The 23,122-nt window shown below is 59.7% G+C and overlaps 1 protein-coding gene across 3 annotated transcripts in view; it reads left to right on the top strand.

Annotated features, from left to right (window-relative positions):
* Positions 1 to 595: 595 nt before the first annotated feature.
* The window catches only part of CYTH1 (cytohesin 1), a 51,158-nt gene continuing 28,631 nt past the window's right edge, over positions 596 to 23,122 (top strand). For 2 of the 3 annotated variants that reach the window (XM_059671417.1, XM_059671419.1), the window contains exon 1: positions 22,787 to 22,938. In XM_059671417.1, the coding sequence (XP_059527400.1) occupies positions 22,911 to 22,938 (28 nt within the window). In that variant the 5' untranslated portion in view covers positions 22,787 to 22,910. Of the gene's footprint in view, positions 761 to 22,786; positions 22,939 to 23,122 lie in introns of those variants that run through there. The other variant, XM_059671418.1, reaches the window with a different exon arrangement.

Raw genomic sequence — 23,122 nt, 5'->3', positions numbered from 1 at the left:
TGACCCGGGTCCTTGCACTAAGATTCAAATGAATCCCAAGCGCTCTGCGGCCTGGGGCCAAGGACCGGGCCCTCCCTGGGCAAGCCTGGCCGGCATGGCTGGCGTCAGCGAGGACCACCCTGCCCTTCAGTGGCCGGACACGACCTCGGGCCTCTGTGGGCGGCCGGGCTGCGGGCTGCGGGCCTGGGTGGGTGCGCCAGCTCCAGATCCTGCGCTGTCCTTGCGACACTCGAACCCTGCTGGGCCCGCGAGGGTGGGGGCGGGGCCTCGGGCTCAGGGGGCGGGTCCAAAGGGCGGAGCCTCAGGCGGGCGCGCGGGCGCAGGCGCGGGCCAGGAAGCGGCCGCGTGCCGCGGAGTGTGCTTCCAAGCGGGTTGGAGGGCGGGGCTTCGGGCCCGGGGGCGGGGCCTGGGCGCGCGCGCGTGCGCAAGCGCCTGCCAGGAGGCTGCCGCGTGCCGGGGTCCTTGGGGGTGAGGGGAGTGCGCGCGCCGGCGGCGCGGCAGGGCGGGGCCGCGGGGAGGGGGCGGGGCCTTGGCGCGCGTGCGCAGGCGCGGGCCGGGAGGTGGCCGCGTGCCTGGGGTGCGGGCGGCGGCGGGCGGGGCGCCCCGCGGGAGGCGCGGGCCGGGGGCGGGGCTGGGAGCCCGGCAGAGGCGAGCGGGGCCGGACGCGGCAGGACGCGAGGGGCGAGCAGCGAGCCGGGCGCGGAGCCCGGCGTCGGCACCGGCACCGGCACCGGCACCATGGAGGAGGACGACAGCTACGGTCAGTACGGCCCACGGCCAGCGGCCCGGCCGGCGGACGCCCCCTCCCGCACTTCCTCCTGTCCCCGGCCCGGCGGCGCTTCTGGCGGCTCGCGTTTCCCGGGAATGGTGGTGCCGGACGCGACTCCGGGGGCCGGACCGGCCGGGAATCGCGGGGGGCAGGGAGGCGGAGGGCGCCCGGGTCTCCGGGAGGCGCCGGTGTCGCAGGGCCGGAGGGGCCGGGTCGCGGGGTCTGAGTCGCCGGCTGCTGCCGCCCCGCGCAGGCCTGCGGGTGCCCCGGAGCGCCCGGCGCCCCCGGCTGCGCGCTCGGGGTTTCCGGCCCCCGGCGTTGGAAGTTGTGCTCCCCGGTCCGTGTCTTTGTCTGAAAGGAAGAGGAGGAAGCAGCACACCGGCCCGGAGTGCACGGGTCCCCGGGACGCCTCTGCGGCCGGGGCGCGGGGCAGCGGGGTGCCGCCGGGGCGGGACCTGGGCGCCTGGCTGCCCGGCCGGTCCCGGTGAATGAGCGCGGACCGGGCGGACCGGGTCCATCAGCCACTGACCCCAAAACGCCGGGCTGGGGCGCCCGAGGGTGCGGTGACCGAGACCCAAGTTGGCATTGTCGCGTGTGCACCCAGACAGCGGAAACTTGGCGAAAACTTCAGAGCCCCGGCTCCCTCCCGCTACCCTGAGCCTGTCCGTTGGCCGGCGCCAGGGTGTCCCCCTCAAATAGCCGGAAACGCGGGCGTTTGGGAAGGTGGTTTGGGGTGAGCATCGTGTCCGTGAGGCCGAGGCCGCAGGATTGAAAACGCTCATGTGGCCACCGGAGCGGCGCTGGCTCCGGGGCGAGCGCAGGCTTCCTGCTTGTTGCCCAGAAAGTCACTGAGGAACTGGACTGGCCAGGAGGTGGGTTTAGGACCTGCAGCTGGACCCCGAGCCGCCGCCACCGCCAGGGGCCAGCAGCTCTGGGGACCCGGGCCCGGCCGCAGGTCCTGGCCCGCGTGGGTCGGGCGCCCATCAGATCAGATGTCCCCTAGTTACCTTCCGAGTCAAAGCTGTGTGTGCTTTTCTCTGTGATTGAAAAAACAAAACAAAACCCCACAAAAAACCCTCTGGCTCAGCAGTTCTCAACCTGTGGGTCGCGACCCCTTTGGCGGTCAAAGGACCCTTTCACAGGGGTCGCCTAAGACCATCCTGCATATCAGATATTTACATGACGATTCACAACAGTAGCAACATGACAGTTATGAAGTAGCAACGAAAATAATTTTATGGTTGGGTCACAACATGAGGAACTGTAATTAAAGGGCCAGAAGGTGGAGAACCACTGCTCTGGCTGGTTCCAAAGGATTTTTTCCCCTTCCGACTTCTCTCTAGTATTTTGTGGGTTATTTTTGAGGGGGGGAGTGGGGAGGATCTATTTTCTCTACCTTCTCTGGCCATTAATCTCTCCCAGACCCAGTGCCCTGCCAGGCGTTCTCCCCTCTCCTGGAGTTCCTACCTCCTGGCCAGGCAGGAAGCGGTTGGTTGGGTCGCTTTTAGTCGGTGACTGCCTTGCCACCAGGCCTGGCTTGAATCTGTGCTTAGGAGGGTGCGGGGAAGCAGGGTGCGTTCGTTTCCCATGGCGGCTGCAACAGCAGCACAGACGTGGTGGCGCGAGACAACATCCATTCGTGTCCATCCATTATCTTAGCAGGTCCATGTGTGCTCACGGGCGAACCTCAAGGTGTTTTCGGGCTGAGTTCCTTTCTGGCGGTTCTAGGGCAACGCCCGTCTGCTTCCTTTCGCAGCTTCTAGAGGCGGCCCATGTTCCTGGGCTGGTGGCCCCCTCCCGCCTTCAAAGCCAGCAGGTAGGCAGCAGGCAGCATGGTCTCCTTCCTCCCTGATGGCTGCCTCTCTGTTGGGGTTACATTGGACCCGCCTGGATAACCCTGCGTGCGGGCCCCCAGCCGGAACCACACAATGGTCATCCCCTTTTGCCAGGTCGGGCGACATAGCCATAGGTTCTGGGCTTCGGACCTGGACATCTTTGGGGACTGTTATTCTACTGACCACACGTAAAGATGGGGAAAGGGTTGTTCTTCTTTATGCATCTGTTTGGCATTTCGAAAGAACCAGGAAGGTTGAATGAAAGAGGATCCCCACCATAGGCTCACCCCACAGAAAGCACCTCGTCGTGTAAGGTGATCGTGCGAAGAGGAAGATTCTGAGTTCTTTGAGGTTGGCCCGAGTTTCCAGAACTGCCCGTTTCCCTCCTGGGTGTCACAGGGAATTCACTTTGAGAGATGACAGCTACAGATCCCACATTTCACCAGGAAATGCCCGCCGCGGCCTCACGAACCCATCAGCTGCCCCGCCCCACACTCCCTCGTACCTGGGACACAGCCACTGTTTTAACATAGTTTTGGGGGGAAATGGGTTACGATTTCCTGGCTGCCACTGGGTCGGAAAAACTTTAGGACATAACCCATTTGTAATATGCTGAAGAAAGGGTGCGTCTTAGAGTGGAGTGGCCCCGGTCAATTAAAGAAAATAGCAGCGAACAGGAAGGCTGGACGCCTGTGCGTGGGCAGTGCGTGGATCCGGGACGCCCCCCTGGGTTCCGAAGCCCTTCTGCGTGGATGCCCCTGAGTGGCGAGCTGTCCAGGCAGGGCTCGCTGCACAGGTGAGGGGTCCCACAGACACACCTGGTGTGACACGCTCTAGTATGAAGATGTGTGGGGGAGGGGAAGGTTAAACAAGTCACTTTAAAGCTTTTTTTTAAAAAAATAGGGAATTCGTGATTTTCTAAGAGCTCGACGGACATTTTAAGAAAGATGTTCATGTTGCCCGTGACTGGTCTCCATCCCCTCAGATCCTTTCTGACGCCTCCTCGCTAGGCCTGTACTTCCTGCAGCCACTCACAAAAGGAAGAGGTGTTTCGCTTTGGTGGGTACCCTGCCCAGGGCGAGGCCCAGTGACTCAGTTCCTCTGGTGCCTCTGAACTTGAGCGGAGGCGTTCAGCCCGCAGCTCGAGCTGCTCCGAACCCGGGGAAGTTGAGCCTGAAGGTTCCTGTGAGCGTGGGGGCCCTCGGCTTCCCTGGGGTCCCACAGGCTCCCACCCCGGGATGCGCGGCTCCTGAGGTGGCCCGTGCGGTGCCCGCCGCTCTCGGACCGGATGTGCGGGAGAGGCTGGCAGGGCCACTCAGTGTAACGTCGGTCCCGGCCGTTACTTCTCCCGCACGGCGCCCACCCGCGTTTTATTAGCTTCCGCCATGTCCCCGTCGGCACCACGAGGAGAGCTGCCTGCAGGAGCCACGCTTCCGCGTGGGGTGGAGAGGAGACCCAGCAGGGCGGCCTCTGGGCCACGGCAGGGCCCCTGTCTGCGGGAGAGGAGCCTGCGGCCCGGGCACCTGCTGCTGAGTGAGGGGAACAGCGTGAGGAGAGGAGCCCGGGCAGAGCTGGCACGCGGGGAGCCCGGGCAGAGCTGGCGCGCGGGGAGCCCGGGCTCGCCCTCAGTGCTTCGCTCCAAGCCCAACGAGACCTTTTCTGTGGGTCTGAGCCCAGCCAGACCGCTGTCTGTCTCTCTGATACTGATGACTGCCGCGGGCCTCCAGTTTGCTTACACACTTAAGGACTTGCTTTTATGGAAAAGAACACAGCTCTGTGGAGTCAGGGCTTTCTCAGAACATCTGGAACATAGGGTTCCCGTTAGACGTCCCGTGGTCTGTAAGGGAGACTTCCAGGGTGACAGCAGCGCCAGAGGGCGTACACATTCTCCACACACATGGCTCCCCCAGGCTGTCTGTCCCAGTCCCCCGTTCGTAGCGGTGCCGGGGACATGCTGGTCATTGCAGGCGTGCCAGTGCTGAGGATGAGGATGAGCATCTGAAAGCTTTCGCAAAAGCAGTCCAGTGGGCACAGAATGGCCCCTCATCAGAGCTGGTGGTGACCAGCTGGGCTGCAGAGGCTTCTGGGCCTGTTCGTGCGGGGGCCTGGCGGCGCCTATGGCTGGCGGTTTCCTTACGGAACTGCGATGAGCTCTTTCTCCGGCCTTTGTCAAATCCAGTGGTTTACGTTTTTCCCATTTGCTCGTCCTGACGGGTTTGGGTCAGATTTTGACCAGTTGTAGTCACTTATTTCCTTCACTTAATTTTTGTCTTAAAGATTGAAGGTCTCTCCACCGATAGGTTGTCTTCTGGCCAAACAGCCAATGTTTTCTAGAGGAGAGTGTGAGTGAAGAGACGCCTGCAGGCCGGGGCCGCGGCTCACGCCTGCTTCTTTCTGGGTGGCCGGTGTCACCAGCCATCTCGCCAGGTGGGTTTTTCTTCTGGTTCATGCATTCGAGGTCAGGTGTTTCTGCGTGAGAACCCGAGGAGTGCCTTCGGCTCAGGGGTGCCCACAGCTTCAGGTCCCCTGGCGGGGAGGAGGGAGGAGACCCGTGAGGCAGAGGCTGGGAGCTTCCACCCGGAGGGCCCTGGCTGGCGGAGTCCCCCCATGAAAGGCTGGGACAGGCTCCCCAGAGAGCGCTTCGCCTGAACCTGCCCTTGCTCCGTTGCCTCCCGCTTCCCCGTGGGCTCTTGAGTGAAGGGTACTCAGTTTCACCTCCAATGACAGAGGCAGGGGAGCGGGAAGTGAGTTAGAAACGGCCAGAAGTGCGTCCACACCCCCTGGAACTGCTGCGCGCTCCCTCTGGTCACCGTTAGCGCAGGGCCCGGACGGCGCCTTCCTGGGAGCCCCTTCGTCTCCCACTCAGCCCCAGGAAGGCTTCGGGCTCAGCAGCAGCCTGCGCCTGCCACGGTCAGGCAGGCGGGGGCACTCTTGTTGGCGGTGAGCGATGGAGTGTGTGCTGTTAACGTGTCTGCAGGGGGAGCGCGTGCTTGGTCCTGGGAGCAGGTCGCAGGCGTCGGCAGCGTAGTGACCCCTCGCGTCTGCAGCCCAGCAGGCGGGCCGCACGGAGACATGGTGAGCGCCCTGAGCACCGAGCAGCCCTGCGGAGAGGGCGGGCCCGGCCCAGCCCAGGGAGGCTCCCAGACCAGCTGGGTTGGGAAGGGGTTGGCGCCAAGAGGTGAATGTGGCAGAAATATGCATCAGGCCGGCCAGTGGGCAAAGGCCGGCTGTGGAGTAACTGGCCCCCGGGAGCTGCCCTGGGCTGTGAGCCTGGACGGCGGGAGGAGGCCCGAGCGGCTGCAGGAGGGGACAGAGTCCGGAGGGTCCTGTGTTACCAGGACTTCATTCTCGGGCCACGGTGAGTATTTTGCCCTTTAGGAAGATGCCTCCGGCCGGTGGCTTAGACAGGCGGTGGGGCGATCCTTAGGGCGCTGTGGCAGCGGCCAGGTGAGCTGATGGAACAGGCCCGACAGCCGGAGAGTTTGCAGACCTTACGGCAGGTGCTGGGGGGCCTCGTGACCCCAGTGTTCCGTGTGTTTTGAGGGAACCACCTCCTGGTGTGGAAGGGAGGGAGCGGGCAGAGCAAGCCGTGCCCTGCCCCTGTGCTTCCTGCCGCCCCTCTCACCCTCTCCCTCGCGTTTGGGTGTTGTTTTGGTTCATACCTGCGCCGCCGGTGACGGAACAGATTTCCTGAAGGAGCCCCTGGTTACTGCTCGGGTCGAGGTTGGAGGAGGTGGTGGCTCAGACGCTGAAGCGCAGCCTCGGTCCCTGCCTGTGGGTGGTGCTGGCTGAGAGCCGGCCCTTCCTCCGGGCACCTGGGAACCGGCCGGTGCTGTGGCGCCGGTCACGCAGCCGACCCTGAGGGCTGCTGGGCCAGGACACGTGTGGGGCTTGGGCGGCCAGGATTTGCATGAGCAGCCAGGGAAGCAGGTCAAGGTTAATACCAGCGATCCTGCCTCGCACATCGCACTGCAGTTCGCCTCTGCCCCTTCCAGGGACTGTGCCGTCCTCCTGCCGCCCCTCCGGATGAGAGAGAAAGGCCGTTGAAAGGGGAAACTCAGCCACAAAGGGGCAGCGCTGGGAAGACAGGTGTCCCCCTGGAGGGAGAGAGGGCCAGGCCTCCTGCCCCAGGCTCCCACCTGGCAGCCGTGTCCCTGTCGGGAGAGCTGCCTCGTCACCCGACAGGACCCGCGGGTCCCTGCGGACTCTGAGACGGGCCTCACCCAGCGCTGCTCCGCGAGAATGCCCCCCCCCCCCCCCCCCGTTCCTATTTGAAGGCGTGTTTAAAACGGGCTTTGTGGGAGCGCCTGCCAGGGCCATGGTGCAGGGCCTGGGACACGCCGCTCAGCCAGGGTGACCCTGCCGGCCTCTTCGCCATGGCCACTCGGCCACTCCTGCCGACTGTCACTGTGACCAAGACTTCTGCCATCTCCCTCAGCGTCCAGACAGAGTGGGAGGAAGTGAAGCCCTGAGGCCTCCTCACTGGAATGGAGATGACTCTGGTCTGTAGCATCACAGTAGGACCAGGGGTTCCACCCGGGGCTGGCGGTCCTGCTGCTGGCCCCTCACAGAGCTCAGCCGCTCCTCTGCGCCCCCCTCCCCCGGCCTCTCCAGCTGTTCACTCGGGGTGCTTGTCCCCCAAATCCAGCCTTTGCTCGAGTTCCCATTCCCCCAGGGCCCCGCACCCAGACGGCCCCACGAATTAAGCAGCCTGTGCCCCTGCCTCGCCTGCCCAGGCCACTCAGGCTCCTGCCGCTTTGGTGGCCCTGTGGTCTCCTGCGCCGATTGGTGGCCCTGTGGTCTCCTGCGCCCATTGGTGGCCCTGTGGTCTCCTGCGCTGCGTGAAGCCCCAAAGCAGGAAGGCAGCAGTCTCAGGCTGTTAATAGACGAGGACAGTGGGTCTCCATTGCAGGCTCCTTTGTGAATGGGTCCTTAGGCTCCCCCGTCTCCCCGCCCCTGGGTGTTTGATGTGGAACTCGGCACGGAAGTTGCTCAGGACCCCCAGGAAGCGGGAGGCGTAGCTGGCGCTGGCGCCGGGCGCTCTGGCCTGCAGGTGCCGGTCCGCTCGGTCTCTGTCCTTGGCGGAGAGCTTGGGGCTCGGTTTCTGCGCCGGGTCCTGAACAGCCAGTGTGGACGGTCTCGGTGCGGACCCGCCGGGAGGGTGCGGGGACATCTTAAACAGGACGTGAGACCGGAAGCAGGGCTGTGCTGCCTGAAGGGCGAGTGGCGAGCAACAAAGGAATGCATCCAAGGCGGCTATGGCCTCAGGCAGGTGCTTCGGGTGTGAGTCCACTTGATTCCAGGAAGTGTTAAGGTGTTTGATGAACTCATGTGTCTCAAAAAGCATTTAAAATGGTCGCTGATTTTTTTCACAATTAAATAATCAGGAGAGCAACTGGGCCTCGTGGTAGCAGCTGTGACTCGGGACGTTCTGGGCGTGTACTGTGTCCGTTTCTCACGGCTGCTGCACAGAGGAGCGCAGTCATTGCTTTGCTGGTTCCTCTGGAGGCCTGGCCTTCCCACCTGGTAGACGCCACCTGTGTCTTGGCTCAGGCTCCAGAACATGGTCTGGAGGAGTGCACACATCTCCCTCTGACACGGCTCTCCGCCTCCCTCTCCACGAGAAGGACCCTGTGGTTCCATGGCCTCCACCAGGCAACCCAGCGGATCCCCGGCCGGTCAGCTGGCTGGCGGCTGTAGCTCCCTGCGGCCTTGGCTGGAGCGCGGCAGCTCCGCGGGCCCAGCGTGACAGGCGGACCCCTCTGGGACAGTCACCTGGTGCTTTTGTCCCTGGGACCCTCCTGGGTGGGCGGTGCCACCTTTGCCTCTTTCTTCTGAGGGGAGGCTCTGGCCCCGGCCCCGGCCCCGGCCCCGGCCTGCGGCCTTTGTTGAGCGTTGCCGGGTGTAGAAGCGCCCTCCTCTCTCGGGGCAGGGAAGCCGCAGAGCAGCAGCTCTCTGACCGCGGCCTGTCCTGTTTGTCCGCCACCGAGGACAGCGTGCTCCGTCGGAAGTCCGTGCTCGGCCCGTCTCAGGAATGGTTTTGTACTCGCTCGATGGTGAGGAGGATGGTCCGGTGTCCGGCAGTGGGCACAGCCCTGGACAGTGAGCTGGACGGGAAGGAGCTCGTTGCTCGGGGGAGGGACTGGCTAGCACGATCGGTGATGATTTTCCCAGACAGCTGCTCGCGTCCCCGTCACGTAATGGAAGCGGCGGGTGCTGGTCCTCCGCCAGTTTCCTGTGAAATCCTCATTTGGCTTAATTTTCACCCTGAATAGATTTCAAAGCTACAAAACCAGATTTTTGACTGCATTCTTTCCTTTTTCCGATACCGTTGTACTCTCCCATTTCCTTAAACACATAAATATGTGTATATATAGCATTCTAACAAGGAATTAAAACTTCTACTTTAAACAGTCATAACGCACCCTTACAGTAGAACCAGTGGGTAGAAAAAGCACAGTTAAAAGTCACTCTGGATTTTGAAAGGGGAGTTAAAAGGGCTCAGGAGGTGGAGCGACTGCAGTCCTGTGTTTTCCCCAAGGTCAGTTGATTTCTCACAAAAATAAGTTACACTTCACCCGCCTCCAGGCCTCTGGAGCGCACAGGCCCTGCGGCGTGGCTGCACCAGAGACCCCAGCCTGGAGGGCACCAGAACCAGGTCCATTTGGGCTCAAAAGGCTGGGAAACCAAGGTGTGCGCCGTCGCCTCGCCCCTGTGAGCGGGAGGGGGGGGGGGGGGCTGAGTGCTGTCGTGGGAGCCGACCTGGAACTGCTGACTGTTCGAGGCTGTGGCTCGGGCTCTGATGTGTACACGTCTCAGATGTGAGGCCGTCTGCCTTACCGGCGTGAAGAGGCCACTGGATACCGAGTGAAAAAGCAGGTTGCTCATAAATCCTGCTTATTAAAGACATCTGTATTTTATCAGCCGACATTCTTTGTTTGAAGAAAAACCTGTATAACCTTTATAAGAATTCAAATCAAACACTGAAACCAAAACTAATCCATGGCCTGGGAGAGGTATGGGGAGGGGAGGGGAGAGGGCACGAGGAGGGGAGGGGTGTGGACACGGGGAGGGGAGGGGAGAGGGCATGGGTAGGGGAAGGAAGAGGGCATGGGTAGGGGAAGGAAGAGGGCATGGGTAGGGGAAGGAAGAGGGCACGGGGAGGGGAGGGGAGAGGGCACGGGGTGGGGAGGGGACAGGGTATGGGGAGGGGAGGGGAGGGGAGTGGACATGGAGAGGGGAGGGGAGAGGGCAAGAGGAGGGGAGAGGTATGGGGAGGGGAGGGGAGAGAACATGGGGAGGGGAGGGGACAGGGTATGGGGAGGGGAGGGGAGAGGGTATGAGGAGGGGAGGGGAGGGGAGAGGGCAGGGCACCGGCTGGATTTACAGGAGTTCGGATGACGGATGACGCAGAGAGCAGAGAGGCAGTTCTTGACAGTCGGTAAAAATGCTAATGGTGGCTGTGTAATGGTGATGTTTAGGGTGAATGTTGATTTCAAGAAGTGATGTCATCAGGCATTTGATATCTGTGTAGAATTACTTTTTTTAAAATATATTTTTATTGATTTTTTACAGAGAGGAAGGGAGAGGATAGAGAGTTAGAAACATCGATGAGAGAGAAACATCGATCAGCTGCCTCCTGCACACCCCCTCCTGGGGATGTGCCCACAACCAAGGTACATGCCCTTGACCGGAATCGAACCCGGGACCCTTCAGTCCGCAGGTCGACGCTCTATCCACTGAGCCAAACTGGTCAGGGCTAGAATTACTTTTTTAAAAAATTATTGAATTTTGAAGGGAAGGAAAGAGGTAAACATCAATTTGTTCCACTTATTCATGCATTCGTCAGTTGATTCTTGGGTGTGTCCTGACCAGGAATCGAACCCACACCTTGGCATATTGGGATGGCGCTCTAAGCAACCAAGCTTCCCAACTGTGTAGAATTGTTTTACTTCTGTTTAAAAATCTTCAGACCTGTTGTAGTGGGTTTGTGTTTGCCAAAGTGCCAGTGCATCCCCTGTTCAACTGAAAGCCCTCAGAGCTGTTGGGCTGGGAGACCAGGGTTGAAACAGTGTTAAAAGGAGGGCTCTTCCCACGCACGTTCCTGAAGGGACCGTGATGCCCAGGGCCAGGGGGGGCCTTTGTCCGTGGAGGAGGCAGGTCCTGGCCGATGGACCACAGCAGTGGTTTGCTTCGCTCCTGTCGCAAGTCTGTCAGCCCGTCAGCTGGGCTCCCAGACCTGACCGAGCTGCAGGCACCTGGGTGAGGTTTGTTTTTAATCCTCACCTGGGCCCTGCCTGGTGGCTCAGTGGTTGAGCATCGACCTATGCACCAGGAGGTCACGGCTCAGTTCCCAGTCAGGGCACATGGCCGGGTTGTGGGCTCGATCCCCAGTGTGGGGCATGCAGGAGGCAGCTGATCCATGACTCTCTCTCATCATGGGTGTTTCTCCCTCTCTCCCCCTCTAAAATCAATAAAGATATATATAGTTTAAAAATCCTCACCTGGGATGTTTACTAGTTTTATTTTATTTATTATTTAAAAAATATTTTAAAATTTATTTTAGAGAGAGAGAAACATCTATGTGAGAAAGAAACATCAATCAGTTGCCTCCTGTACATGCCCGACGAGAGACTGAACCCACAACCCAGGTCTGGCCCTGGCCGGGAAAGGAACCTACAGCCTTGCTGGCGTCCGGGATGACGCGCCCACCAACTGACCTCCCGGCTGCGGCCTGGGTGAGTTTTTTGAGAAAGCAGTTTCTACTGAGTTTTAAAAAAGCTCTATATTCTGGGGCCCTGTTGGAACCATACCTTATGAAGGAGGTCCTGTAGGGTAGGACCCATGAATGAATGAATGAATGAGTGAATGAGTGAATGAATGAGTGGGTGGGTGCACGTACATGCGGTGCACACACCTCAGCTCCTGCAGTGGAGAGGCCCCGAGTGGAAGACCGGCTCAGGAGCCCCACACTGCTCTCCCGGTCGCGCCGGCCCTGGCCTGTGGGCCCGGCCAGTGGTTCCCTTCGTTTCCTGTGTGGGTTGCGTGAAGTGAGGGGTGAGGATGTGAGGGTCCCGGGTGGGAGGAGGGGGGCTGAGTGTTCCTCGCCTCTCGGCTGCCACGTCTGGTTGATGTGGTTTGCTGGAGGCCATTCACAACTCCCGGGGCTGGTGTTGAGCCTTGAAGCAGAGGTTTGTAGAAGAGGCTCAGCCGATCAAAGAAGCAAAGAAGAACCACGCTTGGGTTTTGTGTGTGTTTTTAACTCCCTTTACAGCGACCAAGTTTATCTCCCTCCCCACTGGGCTTCCGTGTCTGTAGTGTGTTTGTTCCTTTCGGAAGGCACTTCCCTCGGGTGCTCTGTTGCTAGGCAGCCCCTGACGGGCCACCCTACAGCCTGTCTCAGCAGGAAGTGGCGCGGGGAGCTGCCCCTTCCCACTCCCAGAGGTGTCCTCTGAGTGGCTTCGGTCTGTCCTGGGGGCTGATGGTGATCGCCTGGGAATGGGGGTGCTGGGGGTGCTGGGGCTTCTGCACACCCTCTCCCCTCAGCTCCGCAAACTTCAGTCACATGCAAAGTAGAGGGAGGGCCCAGGAGCCACCACCAGGACGTTCGGGTGCGGTTTCCTCTCTGGCTTTTTTCGCTGCATCTTCCTCTGGGTTCCCCGCCTTCAGTCCTTTTGGGATATTATAAGAGTAACGAATGGATGAAAAGCTTTGTTTCCCATTTCAGGATTTAGAATAAGCTTAAGAGATAGTCCCCGTCATTTTTGGGAACACTTTGTAGGTTTTTAAACACACATTTCTCTTTGCCATTGCAGCGTGCACATGAGCAGTTTGTTAGCGGCACCTGGCGGGGAAGGCGCCCCCCCTGACACAGGAGGGGCCGGAGCAGGCCGCAGGGCGCGGGGTCAGAGCTGGACGGGGGGCCTCGGCCGGGAGCGCCCTTCCCCGACCAGACCAGTCCCGCAGGGACAGGATGGGCCCAGACGATGGCCACCCTTGAGGGGGTTTGGTCCGCAGCTGAGGAGTGGGGGCCTGGGCCTGGCACCTGTCCAGCAGCAGACCGGCCGACCCCACCCTGGGAGCGCGGGCTGCACGTGACCCCGGTGTGCGGGGCCCATGGTAGCCTGTCTCTGCCACAGGAAGCCCAGTACAGGCGCCTCCTTAATGGTCAGAGGTTTCCACTTTGTTCTGGTAGCAGCCCTGTCGCTGTTGGTAATACTTCTCACACATTTCCGATTCTTTCCTCACCCTGGACTCCTGTGAGGGGCGTCCTGGGTCCGTGAGTTCAGCTTCTGACTTCTAGCCTTGGTGTGTGCTGCTTAAATGCCTTCCAGAGAGTTCTATCAACTCATGTCAGTTCTATCGATAAAAGTGTTTCATTATTCTATGAAAAATGTGATAGTGATAAGGAATGGTGTGTAAGAGGCCTGTAGCTTTTAAAATAACTCTTAGAAAAGCTTTTACTTAACATAGTATAATATCCGAATCGGTTAAAGAATGGTATTAGTATCATTTTGCATCAATTAAAAAAATCTATATTTACCAGGGGAAAAAGTGACATAAAACTTGAAACAGTCACAAACTAAATGAAAAAATTTTTCCATTCTTGCAGTAAATAAAACCCCACAATTGTGTACCATCTTAAAATTGGGGTGGGCACATGCACCCAAGAGAACTGCAGAAACCAGAGCCGGGGCGGTGGCCTTCCGGAAAGTTCCACCAGCCTCGCGTGCGTCTGTCTAGACTAGCTTCTCTGGGCAGTGCGTGGCTTCTGCCCGGGACATTTGCGAGACGAACACTATGGCTGAGCCAGGACGGCCACTCGGTCCCTCCCTGTGGCCGGCGGGCGGGGGCCTCTCTGCCATCACCGAGCTCTTGCCGCCACGCCACGCGGGGAAGCTGCTGCTTTTCTTTTCTTTTTTTAACACGGAACAGGAACACTTCCGGGATTTGCCTGTCATCCGTGCGCAGGGCCCTCGCTCATCTCCGTGTCGTTCCCATCTCGGCGCACGGGCTGCCGAAGCGGCACCGCAGGAGCTTCCTGAGGGCTGGGGCTTCCTGTTGCCCGGAGCCGGAGCCGAGGCCGAGGCTGCTCTGCGAAGAGGGGCTGATCGCAGTGATTGATCCCCGTGCCCGGGATGGCCGTCCGCAGGCGGCCTGGTCTAGGCGGGTTCGCAGCCACTTCGCTCGACTCACAGCGGGAACCGAGGTCTCGTCATGATCGGGAGGCACATGCCCCGTTAGTCCCCTCAGTCCTCACTGTGCGCTGTGCTGCCTTAATTGTCGGTGCTGCTCGATTGAGTGTTTATCTCAGCCAGATTCCCGCTGATTACCACGTTGGCAGCAGGCCCCTGAGGCGTTTACTGGCTGCGGCCTGTGGGGTGGGGAGGGGCGAGGAGCCCCCAGCTCCCTCGTGGACGTGCCGGAGGCTTCTGGAAAGGAAGCGCGATTTCGGGGAGGACTCGGTGCCCCCTGCGCCCATCGCAGTGTAATCTCGGAGGTCTTGTTTCCCAGCCACAGTCGCACTGGACTACCTTGTGCTAAACAAACAGGAAGGTCACGGTCCGGGCCGACCTGCCGCTGTGTCTAATTAGGCATTTCCCAGGCCGTGTCCCGTGACTGCACGCGCCTGTGTGGCATCGTGCATTTACGTGTCGGGTGCAGACCGTCACCTGCTCCTGAGGGCTCTCCGCCTGTCTGTGCTCACAGCTGAAGCCAGAGAGCGAGGGCGACATGCTCCTCCGCTGCCCTGAAGGCAGTGCCTGTGGAAATGGCGCAGTGGGAGAGCCATACCTGCAGCTCCTCTTTCCCTGCCCCCTTGTGACCGCCGGAGTGGAGGGCGGGGTCGGCTCTGTAACTGGGGACAGGCAGACGGAGGGTCCCCTGACCACAAGCAGCGGGAACAGGTTGCAGACTTGTAAAATAGGTCAGGTGTCTCTGCTTCGTCCCCGTAAAGGGATCTTTTGCACATTTGGGGTTATTCCATATAACCAATAGCTTTACGTACCGCCTGTCCTCCCAGGTCCCCCAGATTCATAGGCCGGTCCTGGTGGTTGTGGATCCGTGTTTGTGAATTTGCCTGCTCACCGCCATTTCCTGGTAGCCCAGGTCAGCCCCGGAGGCGCTTCTGAACAGTGCGAGTGGCGGCACCTGCCTTGTTGGAGCAGCTCGCCTGCCAGTGCCACCTTCCCCTGCCTAGTGCCACCTCCCCCTGCCCAGTGCCACCTCCCCCTGCCCAGTGCCACCTCCCCCTTCCTAGTTGCCACCTCCCCCTGCTGGTGCCACATTTCTGTGCTTCCTGTTGGGGACCAGACTGTTTCAAATGGCCCCGGTGCCGGAAGCCTGAGATGTGCCCACGGAGAAGGCTTGTGTGTCGGTAGCTTCGTTGAGGTGTGAGCTCGGTGTCAGCGAGTCAGCAACCAGACGAATCGGTGCCTTAAACAGAGGTCGGACCTTGAAGAGACGCTGAGGGCACGCCCTTCCGGAAATAGTTAGCGTTTCCCACTTGTTCTGGCCCGAGACCACCTGCCTCCTAAGACACGGAGCTTAGACTTCACAGCAGCTGGAGGTCAGGAGCGACCGTATTGAGATGCTGCTGGGGCTGTGGTCTTCCTCTGCCCCTGGGCCGCCCCTCCCCCGACAGCGGGCCTGGGTGCCTCCTGCCAGCTGTCACGTGCCGGCTCCCGCCCGCAGCGTGCTCTCGGTCAGCAGACAAGGATGGGTGGAGGCTGATGGCGTAAGGCTGGTCTTGTGGTTTCACAGATAAAGGGGGTGACGTGCACTTCGTGAGCAGAGGAGGGAAGGAAGCAGGAGGGAGGGGAGTGGGTGCCTGTGCATCCGAGGGGAGGTGGGCGTCCTCGGCCACAGCCCCACGCTCCCTGCCCAGAACCGCCTTCGTGACGCGCTGTCACTGCAGGTGCCGCCTCTCCTGCCAGCGAGGCGGAGCCTAACGCCTCCTGTCCTTGGTTTAGTGGCGCACACAACCCAGGGGCTCGTGCACCCCCACACGGGAATATTGTGTTCCCCAAGTTCCGGCCACAGGAATTCAACTGACAAGGAGCGCTGGACTGGTGCTCTCCTGTAATCCGCTTCAAGACTGAACTTGCCTGATCGCCGTCGCTGCTGCCGCCTGCAAGCCGCGTAGACCTGTTTGATCTTCAGACGTTTCCCTGGTGACCCACGATGGTCACGCGGTGGGATGGCGGGGGTTTATGCGGAGCAGGTGGCACACCTAGGTGGTTACTCTGTGATTACCTGGGCGCACAGCATGCAGGTTCACGGGCGCTGTCACCCCGGAGAATGGAGTCTCAGTTCACAGGTCGTAAAGTGTTCAGAGGTGAAACTCGTAAACCGGCCAGCACCGCCCGCTGGTGCCCACCCAGGAGCGTGGTGGGCGCGGCTAGAGAGCCGTGGGGCTCGGAGCTGGGCTTCACCGAATAGCTGGGATTCAGAGAGAAAAAGAGAAACGATTTTAACATTCGTTTTTACTACAGTGATAGACATACATAGTTTAAAAGGCTGTACACCACACAAAAATATACATAAGTATTTGGCCAGCGCGGCTCAGTGGTCAACCTATGAACCAGGAGGTCAGGGTTCGATTCCCGATCGGGGCACAAGCCCAGGTTGTGGGCTCGATCCCCATGGGGGGCGTGCAGGAGGCAGCCGATCAATGATTCTTTCTTTTTTTTTTTTTTTTAAAGACTGTACCTTATTAGCATGGTACTTGTATCTTTTTAAAAATATATATTTTATTGATTTTTTACAGAGAGGAAGGGAGAGGGATAGAGAGTTAGAAACATCAATGAGAGAGAAACATCGATCAGCTGCCTCCTGCACACTCCCCACTGGGGATGTGCCTGCAACTAAGGTACATGCCCTTGACCGGAATCGAACCTGGGACCTTTCAGTCCATAGGCTGACTCTCTATCCACTGAGCCAAACAGGTTAGGGCTCAATGATTCTTTCTTATCATTGATGTTTCTCTCCTTCTCCCTTCCTCTCCTCTCTGAAATCAATAAAAATGTATTTTATATGAGTGCTTATTGCAGCATTATTCACAATAGCCAAACGTCCATCAGCTGGTGACCGCCGGGGGCTGGGGGATGTGGACAGCTGGGAGTGCCTGCCTGCCAGTGGGACAGACGGCTTTTTGGGGTGATAAAACATTAGTGTCCTGGGGAGGGGTATGTGGGGTCTGTGTTCTGGGCTAGCACATCAGGAAACGTTTAGTTTGTTCTCAACACTTTCTCTGGGATTTGGTATGAAGCTCTCCCAATAAAGTTCCCTTCTATTTGGCAGCCTTTTTTGCTTACCATTATGTCCGTGAGATTTATCTGACCTTGTCTCATGTAGCTGTCGCCTGTCATCTTCACCAGAGTGCACTGTCTCATGGTGTGAATGTGCCACAATAAAAAAAGTTGGTTCCACTTCTGAGGGGCATTTCGGTGGTTTCCAGTTTGGGGCGATTGCTACAGAGACTGCCGTGACCACTCACACTCACACTTCCTGGTGTTCTCAGGCCGGATATGCGTCCAGCGGCATTTAGAGAAAGGCCGTCTGTGATTTCCCCCGGTCTGTCCTAGGGCAAGTGTTCATGCCCGTGTAGGGCTGTTTCTGAGTTCTGGGTTCTGCTCTGTCAGCCTGTCCCAGGCCAGCACCACACTGGTACATGCCTACAGCGAGCACGGCCTGCTGGATGTGACTTGCAGTGGCATTGAGTCTGTGGGCCCCGGGCACCCTGACATGGTTAGTGTCCTGGGTCAAAGCACGTTCTCCCTGCATTCCTGAGGCCTCTCTAAGTCTCCATACCTCTCATCCTTTTCTCCCAGGAGCCTGCGCGTTGCTGGCCTTGACTCAGGGCGCTGTAGGTAACGTGGGGTGTTTACTGCTGCCATGCATTTGCCTTGTGCACGGACTCCGTACCCAGCGGCCCGTTACAGCTCTGTGACGGCTTCTAACAGGTTGGCTCAGGTGCCTTCCCTCTGGTGGGATCAGCTGTGACAGCGATGGTGTCACGCTTCCCCTCCCAGGCCCCCCGCCCCCGCCTGCCCCAGTGAGTGGCGTGACAAGGGCTCGAGGCTCTGGGGCCAGGACCTGGTGAGGAAGCTGGGCTCTCTGGGTCCGCTGGAAGCGGACTCCTGCCTTTCTCCCCATCCGGAAGGAAAGCCCCAGCGTCCCCCGCAGGGTGGGGTTCAGTGTGAGGTGTCTGTATTCTCTCACGCAGGGAAGGGGGCTTTCCAGGTGGCCGGCAAGGTTTTGTCACAAATGACGTTCAGCTCCTTCAGAGCTTGCACCGCAGCCCAGCCCTCCCAGGTGTTCTCTGTGACGCTGGGTATGACAGGATTGCCAGGAGGAGCGGGATGTGGGCGAGGAGGTGTGCAGGGGAGAGGGAGGGGGGCCGGGGCCTGGAGGGGCAGACATCACTGTGAGGGCAGAGGGCAGGCCTCGTGGATGGCCGGGCTCTGGTGGGCGTCGGGAGCCAGGCCGCGCTGGTGGCCCGGGGCCTTGTGCCACACAGCTCTGTCCGGGAGCGCCTAGCTCTCCCAGACGGCGCCACGCCCCCCGAGGCTGGCCCTGCTTCCTGAGCTCCCCAGCCCTCCATCAGATGTCACTCTCTTCCTGATGTCCTTCCCCTAAGAGCTTGGCCCTGCCTCTAGTCCTAGTTGTCCACATCCCGCGGGTGCGTGACGGCCGCCTCCTGGTCCAGGGCCTGTGGCTCTTAGGCACCCAGCTGCCACGTCACAGCCGACAGGCGGTTAAATGGAACCCACAGTCAAACGGGGTCCCTAGGGATAAAGGTGGCGTGCGCAGTTTGTGCGTTTGGAAACACTGCGCGGTGTGTGCGCGCAGCTGGAAGTGGAGGCCGGCATCCCAGTGCGTGAGCTCCTGCCGGTTGAGAGGGAGGGACGCAGGGGACCCGGTGACGAGACTTGCTCCGGAGACGGCACGGCTGGAAGGGGGAGGCGCAGTGCCCGGCCTCGGGGCCCCAGCCCAGGCCTCCCTGGCGATGGCCTGGGGCCCTGACCTCGTAGATGCTGCACGTGGCAGGACCCAGACGTGGGAGGTTCTGAGAGAAGGAGTGGGAGGTTCGAGCAGCTCAGACTGTGAGAAAGGAGGAGATTTTCTGGTCTTTCTGGGTTTTGGGGGGTGGGGGGCCCGATTTTATGTTCTCAGTGATGCCTGCCCAGACCTCCATATTGAGTGCTTTCGTAACCTCCCTCCCACACGCACTCTCCAGTTCCTGGGGCCGGCGCATCTACCAGCAGCTGTGATGTTGCCTGTGGCTGCCTGGGGCTCTTACTGTTCCCACTGAGGAGCCGAGAGTAGGGACGAAGGCAAACCAGCTTTCGTCGGAACAAAAGCTTCTGAGAAATAAGTTTCAGGGCGTGGCCTGTGTTCCAGGGAGAGCGTGACTTCTCTCCTCTGTGCGTCTGTCCATCCAAGGTAGTTCGGTGCCTGGGCAAGGACGGCTCCTGGTGAGCCTGCGCACAGCCTCCAGGAGCCAGCAGAGGGCAGCATGGATCGAGTCCGCCACGTCCACTGTGACTTTTACGTCCACTGTGACTTTTACGGTAAGGGGCATTTGAAAGGCTGCGGCCACTGCTGGCAGGTGCGGCGGGAAGTCCTCACAGCCGGAGCTTCCTTCTCGTCAGTGACGCCAGTGATGCCGTGACGTGGCTGTTGCGTCTGTCTTTGTGGAGAAAGGCGTGTTTAGCGCCGTGACTGTCACATCAGACTTTCCAAAGGATGCACGACCCGTTTCCAGGTGTCCCCGGGGGCGGTGGTGCTGGTGCTGGTGCTGGTGACGCCGAGTGCGGTCCTGTCGGGCTTCGTTGCATCACCTGAGGAAGCGGGCTGTCACTTATGCAGGGCTCCCTGGGGACAGTGTCCCCACCCATTCAGGACTGAGGTCGCACCGACGCGAACCAGTGTGCGCTGGCGGGGGTGGGGAGTGTTCGTGGAGAGTGTGGTCAGCCCCTGTGAAGAGAGTTGCATCTTCATTCCTTTTTTTTGAAAAGCTAATGACTATTCTTGGAAATTCAAAGTGTGTACATAAAATAAACAAAGGGCATGGTTTGGGGTTCTGATTTTTATATTGAATTGATTTTGACTTTTTTAAAAAATATATTTTATTGATTTTTTACAGAGAAGAAGGGAGAGGGATAGAGAGTTAGAAACATCGATGAGAGAGAAACATCAATCAGCTGCCTCCTGCACACTCCCCACTGGGTATGTGCCCGCAACCAAGGTACATGCCCTTGACCAGAATCGAACCTGAGACCCTTCAGTCCGCAGGCCGACGCTCTATCCACTGAGCTAAACCAGTCAGGACTGATTTTGACTTTTTGTTTTGAAAGTGGCAAACTCTGCCCCACACAAAGGTGTGCCCTGGCGACCTGATCAGTGCCGTCGCTGCGGTGCCCGGTGCAGGCAGGGGCTGTGCCAGGGATTCTCCATTGGAATTCTTTGTGACACCAGCATGTTTCTTTGTCCTGGAGTTTTTTCCCACAACCCACTCGATGCTAGCCATGTCTGTGAGGACATGCACAGTCCACGTTTCTCAGGTCACCCAGGTAGAAGGAACCTCCGGGCGAGTTTGCAGTATCCCAGGCACCTGTGGATCTGGGGAATCAGGAGCCACCCTCCTGGGGGCTCATCCTCGCCGCTGCTCACCTCCCAAAGGCTCCCCTCCAAACACCATCTCGTGGGGGAGGTCAGCATATGACTTTTTGGGGAACACAAGCATTCAGTCCATTGCAAGAATATTTCCTAGAAAGCAGTTCAGAAGGAGATAAAAGTAAGAATGAAAAGGTAAGAAAAATGAAATGATCCACATTGGCGGTCTAATGTCTAACTGATAGGAATTCCAAAAAATAAGAACTGAAAGAAAAGGGATAGGACGTTATTAGAGAATAGAAGCTTTCAGCGGGAGGGTCCGCCTAGTAGCCGACATAATGTATGAAAAAAGACCACCTTGCCGCCTCACTGTGACGTTTTGCAACATCGAGGGTAGAGATCGGAGCCTCAAAGCTTCCTGAGGGGAGGAGTCACGTAGGAAAGCCTGGAATGAGAATGGCCCCCCCCCCCGCCCCCCCGGCGCAGTCAGGGACAGGCAGCGGGGAGCGAGCCGTCATCTGAGGACACGGTTTCCCCTTAGCGTTCCATACCCAGCTGAGCTGTCAGTCAAGCAGGGGGAAGACTAGAGGTGATTTAGACAGGAAGTTTCACACCAGGAAACCCACCCTCCACACCCTGTCTGTGCTGCATAGTGGAGGAGGCGCCCCACCGAAGTCAGCTCGCAACCCAAGGAGGAGGGGAACGGGGACCTGACGAAGCCAGCGCTGAGGGCTGGGGCTCCCGGGGGGCTGTCGGGAGCAGGCTCGGGCGCAGGACGGGCTGGAGCGGGCACGGGATCCGTGGAGGCCGCCGGAGAACCGTCACGTGGACGCTGGCCATTTCGGTAGTTTCGTGCCTTAGTAGAGCGTTTGGCGATCAATCAGTGACAGCCATAGAGAGCCAGGCCACAGGAAACCAGAGACCCTGATCCTCTGTGACTTTAGTCACAGACACGTCAGCTAAGCTGTGAGCCAACCGATGGAAACACGAACTTCCTCGGGATGTGATGTACGTGTGCTGGTGGGTGTGCACGTGTGCGGGTGGAGTGAGAGCTAAGTCCTCCTCTTCCGGGCAGGCAGCTGTGCCCAGAAGTGGGCTGGGCGGGAGCCTGTCCTTTAGAAACTTCGCTGGGCTAAGCAGCAGAAGTAGCTGGAGCGCTCCCTCTAGGGAGCAGATGGGGGGCGGGCAACGGGGCAGGAAGCTGGGGGTTTCTGTTTGCAGCCTTAGACACTTGTCTCTTCAGAGGGTGTGTGCGTGTCCTCCTGCGGGGCCTGGTGGCTCCTCCCTTGTGTCCTTCCTGCGGGGCCTGGCCGGCTCCTTTGTCCCTTGTGTCCTTCCTGCGGGGCCTGGCCGGCTCCTTTGTCCCTTGTGTCCTTCCTGCGGGACCTGGCCGGCTCCTTTGTCCCTTGTGTCCTTCCTGCGGGGCCTGGCCGGCTCCCCCGTTGGCTGATGTCATTCTGAATAGCACCTGCTTTCAGCCTCCAGAACGTCCCGTATGGATGATAAGCTCCGCAGTCACTTTCCTTATGAGTCAGACAGCTTCAGGTTTCTGTCTGAAGGACAGACGCCTGTGCAGCCGCCTCTAGCCGCAGTGTGCGCCTCGCTGTGGGACCGCGGAGCTCACGCGGAAGCCCGGGCTGGGCCAGGTGTGCTGCCGTGCGCCCAGGTTCAAGGCCTGAGTGGCAGCTCTTCTGTGTCATTGCGCCAGTGGCGTATGGGAGCCAGACAGAGCCCTGGCCTGCGGCTGGCAGGTCCCTGGTGTGAGAGTGTGTGGGTGGCGTGGAGCCGAGCGAGTCATGCAGTCACGGAAGGTGCGCCAAAGTAACAGTAGCTGGTTGTACAACAGTGTGAAACCTCCGCTCTCTCTGTACTCACACCCCTTTTCTTCCTGTGGAGTCCTCTGTCTGGCTTGCGTACTGATCTTGAGATGATATAAATGTATCTAGAGAGAGACATACACCTCGCACAGCTTTATGGCTCTCATCGGTACTCTCTGAAAGCGAGAGGAGGCCTGTAGGGAGAGGAAGGTGTGCATGAGAGCGCGCGAGAACAACACACAAGTCCGGAAGAACCGTGTCCGGGTGGCGGCTGAAAGCCCCGCCTCGATGCTCTCTGATCTCAGCAGTGAACATGCCCCACGCATGTCACCCTCGGGGTTTTTTGCCTCTAAAATCGCCTTCTGCTTTTTGCCTGTGATCTCGTTACCGGACCCAGTGATGACGAGTTCTTAGTCATTGTCTTGGGAGATGCTGTGAGGTCATGCGGGGAGCGGGGCTCCCCGAGAGGTCACCTGAGGAAGGCCTGGAAAGTGGGGAGGGGGCAGCAGCTCTGTGCCCAGGGGGCCGGGAGAGGTCAGAGGGCAGCCGTTGCTGACTCTGGCGCCGTCCAAGCTGCTCTAGGGAGGAGAGGGTTAACGCCCAGGACTTGGGCTTGACTTGAGGAACTGGGTGGTGGCCCAATAGTGCCGGTGAGCTGTGAGCCTTCTGCGGCAGGAGGCTGATTGGCCAGGGCGCAGCCAGTCACTTCCTGGGTCAGGAAGCAGCCAGCTGTTCTGTGGGCCCCCCCCCCCCCGCCCCCGCCCCGCCCCGCAGGTGTTCTGGCCCCACCCAGCCCCACCTCCCGGGAGGCACTGCCTGGCTGTCAGGGGAAGAGCTCACTGCTGCCCAGGGTCCTGTGTGCCGGGAAAGATGGTCCTTAAAGCCGAAGAGGAGGATGGTGAGTCCGTCCTGGCCGGGCGCAGAGCGGGGTTTCAGTATCGCTTTTCATCTTACGTGAGAGCTGGCCGCAGGCTCGCTGCCTCCGGGGAGTGGCACCAGGCTGCCCTGTGACTGCTCCCAGGAGAGGCTGGAGCGCGCTGGCGGTCAGACGCCGAGGCGTGTGTGTGTGTGTGTGTGTGTGT

Source organism: Myotis daubentonii, chromosome 16, assembly GCF_963259705.1.
Source record: "Myotis daubentonii chromosome 16, mMyoDau2.1, whole genome shotgun sequence".
NCBI lineage: Eukaryota > Metazoa > Chordata > Mammalia > Chiroptera > Vespertilionidae > Myotis > Myotis daubentonii.
The sequence above is the reverse complement of the archived record's forward strand: the minus strand, read 5'-3'. Positions and strand labels throughout refer to the sequence as shown.